Below are 10881 nucleotides of genomic sequence, written 5' to 3'. Positions count from 1 at the left end.
TGAAAACATGCTATTAAAAGAGTCATATGTGATTACATTTATGCATTTAGCAGACGCTTTTATCCAAAGCGACATACATTTTGTCAGCTATCAATTACTTCAGGACCATTGTATTCTAATTGTTAGATTTTTTATTATTATTGTTATATTTTTATTATTATTACTATTATTGTCTGTTTGATTGCCCTGTTCTACATTTTAAATATTTTTAATAAACATTTCATTGATTACAACCTTGTCTTTGTCTATTTACATTCTTTTTAACTTTACTTTTTAAACCTGGAGCCATTCATAAGGCTAAAACCATGCAAATAACTCCAATACAATAATACTAATACATATTTTGTTTATTTAAATGCAGAAACAAGTCATAAAATCAATGTTTTACTTTACTTTACTTTACTAACTTTGAGCCATTCATAAGGCTAAAACCATGCAAACATAAATGCACCTTTTAAAAAACAGGCCTTGTTGCTTTAAATGTGTGCTGGTGCCTTTAATACGTCATATGGTAAGTAGCCATGTGCTCGGGGTGACATGAACAACAGCTTTTGAGTGACACGATGGGCAAAGGAGGATGAAAGGGGGTTTCGTTCCAAAAAGATTCCAGTTTTTACTGCAAAATTCTTCTTATTATTATTATTATTATTATTACATACCAAACAAGCAACTGACACAAGTGATAATGGATAAACCTTTGAAATGTTTATTTATGTCTGCAAATTGTTTAACAACATCATTGCATTTTGGTTTTACTGTAGAACATCTCTTTTCCATCATATCGGCATAACAAAGATGACTCAGTGATTTTGTCTGTCAGAAATGTCCCATAATCCACGACCCGGTCGACTCCTGTACCCATCCAGTCAGCGCCAGCACGGAATTCCAGAGAGAGTCCCCGAAATCTGGAGGTTCGCTTTACATCCTCCGCTATCAGAGTGGGAACTTCACACTCGGTGATCCGGAATAGGTTCCTTCTCCTTCTGTTGCAGAAGCGTAGAGAAGTGGCCCAGTTCAGCGCTCGGGGAGGGTAATTGTCGGCACCCACTCGTACATGCGAGTTGATAGCACATTATTCCATCAACATCAAATCTGTAGTCCAGGCAGTTGGGATCTGAGACGATAGTGGAGTGAATTGGGAGGCGAATATCAGCATGTAGAAAATCCTTGATGTCACTGCACTTTTCAAACTCGATTAATAGGGCTTTCGTGTTCTCAAGCGCCACATCCCTCAAGCTGACCGTGGCTGTTGATGGTATGGAGCTGGGTTGGTCCACCTCTTCTGCAGAGGACACATCCAACTCTTCATCGTCGTCGTCGTCGTCATCGTCGTCTCTGGGAGGTGTGATTGCTCTTGATGTGTCATGTCTGGACCTTGCAGAAGACTCACCCATCTGGTCATCATCTCTGAGAGGTATGATGGGCCTTGATATTGGTGTCAGTCTCATCCTTTTAGGGTCAAAAAGCCCTTCAGAGTCCACACTCCTCCCTTGCTGCACACCAGAGGTTCGTTTCGATGCACTGCGGACAGGGTTCAGTGTCACATCTCTGACGTCTGATGTATTTGCTGATTGTCCACTGGTTCTCTCATCTTGAGGCACGGTAGAAGCTTCAGGTGCTGCACTAGGGTCTGCCATCATTCGCAATCTCTATCTTCTCCTGGTCACTCTCACACCACACACATTTTAAAGAGTTTCACTGAACACCACATATGGCCAGCCAATAGAGGCTTTTTGATATCACATATGATTACTGGCCACCATGCATATATGGTGTACTCTATCAGATATCATATATGATATATATGATATCTGATAGAGTACACCATATATGCATGGTGGCCAGTAATCATATGTGCTTCATGGTAAAGGCTTTTGCAATCATGAGTCAAATATTATATGGTAATGTAGTGTTTCATTGTATACTGTATCTTGCCTAATTGTGGTCTTAATAGTTTTATTGTCAATACATATGTGTGAATACAGAGTAACGAAAATACAGTTTAGCATCTTGCTCAGATCCAAATGTGGAACCCACCACCACAAATGCTGACTAACCCCTGGTGGCATCATATGTGAAATCCACTGCTAGAGATATCACATCTGAAGACCACTGCAATGGCATCGTATATGGGGAATCCACTAAATGATTGTCACATATGACGCTCAAACCCACAGTTTAAAAGACAACCCTGCTATCATATATGATATCTGATAGAGTACACCATATATGCATGGTGGCCAGTAATCATATGTGCTTCATGGTAAAGGGTTTTGCAATCATGAGTCAAATATTATATGGTAATGTAGTGTTTCATTGTACACCGTATCTTGGAATGAGATGTCTAATTGTGGTCTTAATAGTTTTATTGTCAATATGTGTGAATACAGAGTAACGGAAATACAGTTTAGCATCTAATAGGAAGGGCAAGTAGCAGGGTAAAGATGGGTATGAATAAGTATTGATTTACTAAAGAGCAATGTGCAGCTGAAGTATGTTAATATACAAAATATGCTGTACTACTATATATAAGGCAATGTACAGATGTACAGGTATACATATGTAATATGTAGCCTAATACACAGATGTTTAGATACATTCATATATGTGTATGCAGATGTACAGCGTGAATAGGAAGGGAAGGTTAAGCAGGAGACAGGGTTTCAATAGGGTGACAACCGTGGGGAACCTGCTGGTTTTAGGCTGAAGGTGTACACATCTCTTGTGACCAAGGAGAGCGGGCTGAACTCCAAGCTATGGGCCTTGGCTATTGGCAGTAGACCCCGATTCATATGATAGATAGATAGATAGATAGATAGATAGATAGATACTTTATTGATCCCCAGGGGAAATTCAAGAAATGTGATTCCAGGTGTTGCGCACGGCTGTATCTCGGTGATGAAACAGACCACGGCCACTGAGGCATAGCTGCCTGATTTCCACACGAGGGCGACACTAGTCACGCTAGGGAGGCGCTCACATGTGAATCCCGACGCCCCCTGAATGTGGAAGGCACGCTAGCTGCGGACTCGCATATGATTCCGGCCCTAACCAACCGCCTAGCTCCGCGACGCAAGGTCACAGCGAGACGGGGGTGGCGGCGTTGCGTCCGGAGCGTCAAAATTAATCTAGAATCTCACCCGATCCTGAGCGCCCCCCCCCCTCCCCCCCAAACACACACACATTAGCTTAAGCTAAGGCCTTGTGAGAGGCCTACTAGCTACTGTGATCGGACGGGCCGGGAGAGGCCTGGGGATGAGTGCTTGTGCTCAGACGGGCTCAACTTGGGCCTAGGAGCAGGGAGAGACACAGAGAGCTGCGCTAGACCCCCCCCCAGCAGGTTCAGCCACACACACGCGCGCGCAGGTGATAGAGAGGGACAGAGAGAGGGGCCTGTTGCTCACACAGGCTGCAGCTGCTCACAGAGGCTCCAAAGACTCCTCTCTGTCCCCTGCGCGCGTGTGTGTGAGCCTGGGAGCATTACCCTGTATCCTACTCCTAAACTTAACCCAAAATAAACACGCTAATCAAACTAGCTAACACCCTCTATGCTAAGCCCGCAACACAAAGTGGCAAAACCCCCCCCCCTCTGGGTACCACCCCCCCCACGGACAACCAGGCTTAAGCACCGATAAGTACTGGTGCACTGTGCCCCACTTAAGCTAACCTCGCAAGGGTTAAAGCCTTAAGCAGAGCCGAAAAAATCTCAAACCCATGGTATACCTGCGGGTTCGTATATGATTCCGGCCCTAGCAAACCTCCAGGCGCTAACTCAAGAGTCATATGTGATGAACATGTAACAGACTGTCATTCTCCCATACTGCCACTAAGGGGCCAAGACTGAAAAAGCGCTAACTCAAGACTCGTATGTGATGGAAAATGTAACAGACTGTCATTCTCCCATACTGCCACTAAGGGGCCAAGAGTGAAAAAGCGCTAACTCAAGACTCGTATGTGATGGAAAATGTAACAGACTGTCATTCTCCCATACTGCCACTAAGGGGCCAAGAGTGAAAACCCGCTAAGTCAAGAGTCGTATGTGATGGAAAATGTAACAGACTGTCATTCTCCCATACTGCCACTAAGGGGCCAAGAGTGAAAACCCGCTAAGTCAAGAGTCGTATGTGATGGAAAATGTAACAGACTGTCATTCTCCCATACTGCCACTAAGGGGCCAAGAGTGAAAACCCGCTAAGTCAAGAGTCGTATGTGATGAACACGTCACGCTAGCTGCGGATTCACATACGATTCTGGCCCTAGCCAACCGCCTATCTCCGCGACGCAAGGTCACAGCGAGACGGGGGTGGCGGCGTTGCGTCCGGAGCGTCAAAATTAATCTAGAATCTCACCCGATCCTGAGCGCCCCCTCCCCCCCCCCCCCAAACACACACACATTAGCTTAGGCTAAGGCCTTGTGAGAGGCCTACTAGCTACTGTGACGGGACGGGCCGGGAGAGGCCTGGGGATGAGTGCTTGTGCTCAGACGGGCTCAACTTGGGCCTAGGAGCAGGGAGAGACACAGAGAGCTGCGCTAGACCCCCCCCACCAAGCACAGCCACACACACGCACACACGCGCGCGCAGGTGATAGAGAGGGACAGTGAGAGGGGCCTGTTGCTCAGAGAGGCTCCAGCTGCTCAGAGAGGCCCCAACTTATTATTATTATTACATTATTATTATTAAAGTTGGGCCTAGATGCTGTGCCTAGATGCTTGGGCCTAGATGCTGTGCTATACCCACTGCAGCACCCCTACACACACACACACCCACCCACAGGCCCCAGCTGCTCACAGAGGCTCCAAAGACTCCTCTCTGTCCCCTGCGCGTGTGTGTGTGAGCCTGGGAGCATTACCCTGTATCCTACTCCTAAACTTAACCCAAATTAAACACGCTAATCAAACTAGCTAACACCCTCTATGCTAAGCCCGCAACACAAAGTGGCAAACACCCCCCCCCTCTGGGTACCACCCCCCCCCACGGACAACCAGGCTTAAGCACCGATAAGTACTGGTGTACTGTGCCCCACTTAAGCTAACCTCTCAAGGGTTAAGGCCTTAAGCAGAACCGAAAAAATCTCTAACCCATGGTATACCTGCGGATTCGCATACGATTCCGGCCCTAGCAAACCTACTAGCTCCGCTAGTGAAGACCGCTGCCAAAAGTATCAAATGTGGAACACACTTCCAAATGTGGAACCCACCACCACAAATGCTCACTAACCCATAGTTGCATCATATGTGAAATCCACTGCTAGAGACATCACATCTGAAGACCACTGCAATGGCATCGTATATGGGGAATCCACTACATGATTGTCACATATGACGCTCACTCCCACAGTTTAAAAGACGACCTGAAAATTTTTGTTCACAAACTAGTGTGTGTGACTCGCCTTTTGACCCAGAGAGCGCTAAGAAGTTGGAACATTTCACTGACGGAAATTGGAATTGTGGAGGCTACAATAAACGGTATGGTACACAGTAAAACATATTTTTCTGTTGTTATTCTAAAGAAATCTGACCCATGTTTAAACTCTTTGGGACAGATGTGCATTCATGCTCTGAAGACAGCAAACTACATGTTGATGTACTAATAACCAGCAAGCTGACTAGACCATTTGAGTGAAATGATTTTTTCTTAAATTATTTTCCTTTTCAGGGCCTACATAACTCATCAGGATTGGTATTCCTTGGTTGTCAAGCAGCATTGACAAGTAAGTACCACATGGAGCAGATAGCAAAGCTCAATGGATCAGACATCCTACTCATAACATTGGTATTTCACTATTTCAATGAACTCTCTCTCTCTCTCTCTCTCTCTCTCTCTCTGTGTGTGTGTTTTTTTGCATTTATTGAAGGATGGCCGCTGATAGGCGTATTGTCTACTGCCTGTTATGTGAGAAGCCTCATGAAAATTTGTCAAGTCACCTTAAGAAGGCCTGTATGAAGGACAACACAGAAGAAGAGCGTAACGCTGAGTTGACCAAGGCCAAAATATCCCAAAAAGAATGGACGAGAGTGGGCAGACGTTGGGAGTACCATGAGGTTGATTCCTTAATGAATGAGGAAGATCCCCTCCGTGCCCTCATCGACCGGCTGAAAAGCAAGGGCTTCTTTATAGTCAAAGACCCATCGGAAAGGTTAGATTCTCCCTTTAAATGACTTATGGTTTCAATCTTTATTAGTGTTCATAAGGTGTCTAATATGTGTCTCTCATCTGTTGTTGGTTATAATTAGCTCTCCAGCTGAGCAACGGCAGCTTCTGCAAGACGTCACTCCGTGGATGCGCAGTATGGTTGCCAAACTTAAGACTGGAGTGAACGTGGCAACAAACTACACGACACAGTTCCGATACTTTTGTATGGGCGTGTTGTCTGTGGTATACAACAAATCTTTGAAGAGTATAGAGACTTTCAAAGTACGCAAGTGTCCAAATTTTATTCCTGCACAACAAAATTAAATCATCTCAGTCATGAAATGCTTTGCATACATTTAAAGGTAAGAAATTATACCTGTTTCAAAAAAATTGTGCTCATTCATGTATACCATCTGCTCTACAGACTGCAGGTTGGGTTGATAGACAGCAGACATCAAGTGGTGTGACCATCCAATTCAGTGATAATTCAGTGGCCTGTACACTCAGAAAGGAAGAAGAAGAGGTACTGTATGTTGCCACAGTCTAAACGACTTGAATAATGTATTCCAAATTCAATCTGGTTGCTGATATTTTCATTTAATTCAACAGTGGTTTGAGTTGTACTTTACCAAGATACGGCCACTGGCTTTACTTAGACAAGATGAATATATGGACGACGAAGGCTGCTTCTTTCTAGGACAGAATGGTGGTCCCATTGCAAACACAAAAACAGATTTACAACGTCTTTGGAAGTTGTAAGTATATGTACTGTGCACACACACACACACACATACACACACACACACAAGTACACTGTATAAGTTGATCCACAGACACCAGCTAGAAGATGTTTAAATTGGATCAGGTTCTATTTTTTTCACAGTTCATGTCATGCATACATAGGTAAAGCATATTTATCTTTCCATGTTGTCAGTTGTGAGCAGAAAACTCAAAGCAGTGAGCCGATTCCAGAGGATACACAGACAGCTAGTGGGAGGTGTGTGCAAGCAGTGGTATATGTTCTTCCAAGGTCTGTGTCATGCACACCAGTGTAAACCATATGTATTTTTTTCCCATTTACTCAGTTGTGAGCAGACGACTCAAAGCAGTGAGCCGATTCCTGAGGATACACAGGTGGCTGGTGAGAGGTGTGTATTGTGTTTGCAAACAATTATCTTTTAAGGTCCCTGTTACACCAATGTAATGCACATTAATTTCCCTATATTCTCAGTTGTGAGAACATCAGTCAGAGCAGTGTTTCCCAAAGACTGGGTTAGGTTATTTGGGTCGTCAGCAAAATGTATGTTGTGTAATAGGCCTAACTTATACCATTTAGCCAGGAAAGCTATCAGTTTTCTATTAGGATAGTTTACCACAGTCACGGCCCTCTGCGCAATTTTGCATTTAGAATAGCTCTGAAACTGGGGGGGGCAACACGTCGCACAGGGGACAGCGTGGACATCTCATTCGCAAAATGAAACATTTCTGTGCGGACCACGCAGTGGCAAAATGCAAGGGACATCAGCCTAATCAGCTATTCAACTTGAAATCCAGTCAACTAAAGCAGGCATCCGTATGCGGACATGGCTATTCAATTTGCGTCATAGGCTGTAGATAGTTTTGATTGTAGATTTAAAGTTAATAGCAACCTCCTCACATTCCTTATTATTTCGGATTTAAAATGCTCAACAGTGCATTATTAGGCTACAATTTAAAAGGACATTTTAAACGCTACTATTTCCTCTCGTTTTCCACCTCGCAAACTCTATACCGTAGGCTACAGTAAAGGCGCATTATCTTTTGACTATTACGCGAAAGCCTCTTGTTCTGATATTTATTCATTTCACATTCTTACAATCTGGTGAAAGGTATGTGCTATACGAATGAGTGAATGCTTTAATGTAGCGCTTTTGAAAGTACACCCAGCAGTCCTGAAATTAACCTATTCTCATAGCTCTTCTTCCTCAGCTTTGAATACAACAGCTCTTGACCAGTTTGAAACATTTGTTGAAATGTTTCCCGTCACTCTCAACGACGAACCACCCACAAAAAAGAGGAGGATGAGCGCTGGATTTGAAGGCCGTGACGTTTATGACAAGTGGAGAGGAGAGCAGTACAAGATGCGCTTAAATTATATCCTCGGTAAGCATCATGCCATGCATCATGTCATAAGTGTCATGTCTTTGAAAACAAAAAAGAATGTTGTAGATACTCTAAAAGAGAAGGTGTGCTGATTTTCATTGTTTCTGTACTGACACCAGCTTACAATTCCATCTCAGCTCACATTGGCAGGCATCAACCGACTTTGGACAAAGTCCGTCTCGTCATCTCCAAAGAAAAGTGGCACGCAAACCTCCCGGACCTTAAGGATATTCTTCAGGCTTGGATATCTGAACAGAAGACGAGCATTGAAAAGGATGGCAAAATCATAAAGGCAGTTTCGGAGCAAAAATGGAAAGGGCTTCAGATCCAGGACTTTGGTGGAGATAAGGGAAAAGGTGAGCAAACAAGAAACATAACAAATGAAAAGCAATGTCAAGATTTGAAATGGACATGGCCGTAAATATTCTAGTCTGTTCTGTTGTAGGTGTCGTTGCCACCATGCCATTCACCAAAGGAGATGTCCTTTGTGACTACCATGGCCGAATAATCCCGGCATCTGAAGGAAAGAAATTGCTTTCAGAACAGCAGAGTGGAGAAATGGGCTATCTTTTTTTTTTCAAGACCAGAGGTGGTGCCAGTCTTTGTATCGATGCACAGACCTTCCCTTGTGAATGTCACCCCCTTAAAGACACATTTGGGAGGAGGATGAATCATTCTAAAAAGAAATTCAATGTCAAGCCGGTACATTTCCAATTGAAATTCCCTGATGGTTGCAGAGACACTATACTGTTCCTGGCATCAAAGGATATCCAGTGCAATGACGAAATCTTGTGGGACTATGGCGTAAACAAGACATCATTCAGAGGTGAAGGTCTTGACTTGGACTGGTTAGATGAATGAGACAAACATTTTTCTGGTGTTTGCTGACATTGCTGTGCTGGATTTGCCTCCTATATGCCGCTTTTAAGCACCAAAAAAGAACGTATGTGTATGTTGATTTGTATTCAAATAAAGTTCAAAGCTCTAGACTCTGCCCAATATCTCTCTCTCTCACACAAACACATACATACACACATACACACACACTGCTAGACTATGTTCTCTCTCTGTCTCTCTCCGTCTCTCTCAAACACACACATCACCCATTGTTACATTAATGTAATATTAGAGCAGATATGTGTCACACATCATAGATTTAGTGCTGTGAGAGTGAGTGTAGCATCATGCAGAATGTTTTAGAAGGCCTGCTGGTTAAAAAACGGGTGCTCTTATTTACACTGGCCTTTGGCAGCTTACATTTTTCAGTATCTGGCCTGCATACCGAAGAGTTTGCCCACCCATGTTCTATGTGTTTGAAGCAACAAAATAAAGCAAATGGAAGTAAAATTTACTCAAGCATTTTAATGGTACAAAAAATAATAACAAAAAGCAACAAAAGAATAATCACAAGACAAACTACACAGAAAATGACCGTGATGGGGTGGCATCTGCATCTGGAACAAAAAGAGAGAGAAAAATAATGAGTAATAATGTAACACAAATACACAAATTGAGTATTTTGCTTCATACTGGATTTACCCATTCTGTTCTGTCTCCGGGGAGGGGGGGTCAACCAGGGGGGGTGCGCTGGGGGGGGGGGGGGCGGTTCATCGGCAACATTTCCATATACAGCACTGCAGAACACCAGAGATAAAAGACATTTCAGAAAGATCATGAAACATGGGTGATTTTTGGAGCCCAAGTCAGATGCTGGTTTTATTTACAATGATGCACATGAAGGGGGAGAAAGTATGCTTTCCAATCAAATTACAAGTTCCACATTAATACTACATAGATCTGGCACCAGCATGCGTTCTGCCACCTAGTCATTGTCTGGACATGGACTTTGTGTCCCAGAGTGGATGGGGGGACAGGGGGACAGACAGAGAAAATGTGTGTTCGAGTACCGTAAAACTTCAAATAATCGCCGAGTCCCTAAGAGACGCCTGTCTCTTTTAAACGCCTGGCGTGGCTACAGGTTTGGGTTAAAGGCCGGTCTCCAGTAGAGGCCTGGTCTGTTTTTTAGTTTCGGGTTATTTAATCTTCTAAAACCCGTCAGATCGTCTGTTTAAAGATTCGCAATGACACGAAACCGTTACAGAAAGGAGGTTACAGCAGTGTGAATTAGATGTTGCACGTCGTTACAAGCCGTCGCAAAGCATTCACATGTCTGGTCACAGTTGCAAGGTTGCATCAAGTTGCTGCTCATCTCGCTGCGAATCTTGGGTGTGATTTGGGCTTAAGTATGGCGTAGAATGCGCACATTATGATTAGATGGCATTAAAAGACTGCAGCGGGGAAAAGCTAGAGTTCCAAATTCCAAAACTTTTTTCCCAATATGAACTTTGCCTATGTCCGACTTCGTCATCGTTCAATTCATCCCTTGTGTTTAAAATTTGCGGATAGGCCGATGGTAAGCTGGTTTTTATGCTGGCAACAAAACCAGAACGGTTCGCGAACTTTATTCTTTATTCTAAATGCCATGGCGATAAAGAGAAAGAAGTCAGAAAAGGAATTTACCTTAGACTAGGCTATATCAGAGCCCGTCTACGGACATTCTCTGGCTATATAACCTACTGAAATAGGTTTATGATGTAAAGTCAAG

The 10881-nt window shown here is 43.7% G+C and overlaps 1 protein-coding gene across 1 annotated transcript in view; it reads left to right on the top strand.

Moving 5' to 3' along the window:
• LOC121698943 overlaps positions 1 to 9205 on the top strand; it is a 41069-nt gene extending 31864 nt beyond the window's left edge. The window contains exons 12-16 of the mRNA XM_042081486.1: positions 7069 to 7131; positions 7220 to 7282; positions 8089 to 8276; positions 8396 to 8632; positions 8722 to 9205. Coding sequence (XP_041937420.1) covers positions 7069 to 7131; positions 7220 to 7282; positions 8089 to 8276; positions 8396 to 8632; positions 8722 to 9137 — 967 coding nt within the window. The 3' untranslated portion in view covers positions 9138 to 9205. The remainder of the gene's footprint in view (positions 1 to 7068; positions 7132 to 7219; positions 7283 to 8088; positions 8277 to 8395; positions 8633 to 8721) is intronic.
• The last annotated feature ends 1676 nt before the right edge of the window (positions 9206 to 10881 follow it).

Source organism: Alosa sapidissima, chromosome 23 (genome assembly GCF_018492685.1).
Source record: "Alosa sapidissima isolate fAloSap1 chromosome 23, fAloSap1.pri, whole genome shotgun sequence".
NCBI lineage: Eukaryota > Metazoa > Chordata > Actinopteri > Clupeiformes > Clupeidae > Alosa > Alosa sapidissima.
The sequence above is the reverse complement of the archived record's forward strand: the minus strand, read 5'-3'. Positions and strand labels throughout refer to the sequence as shown.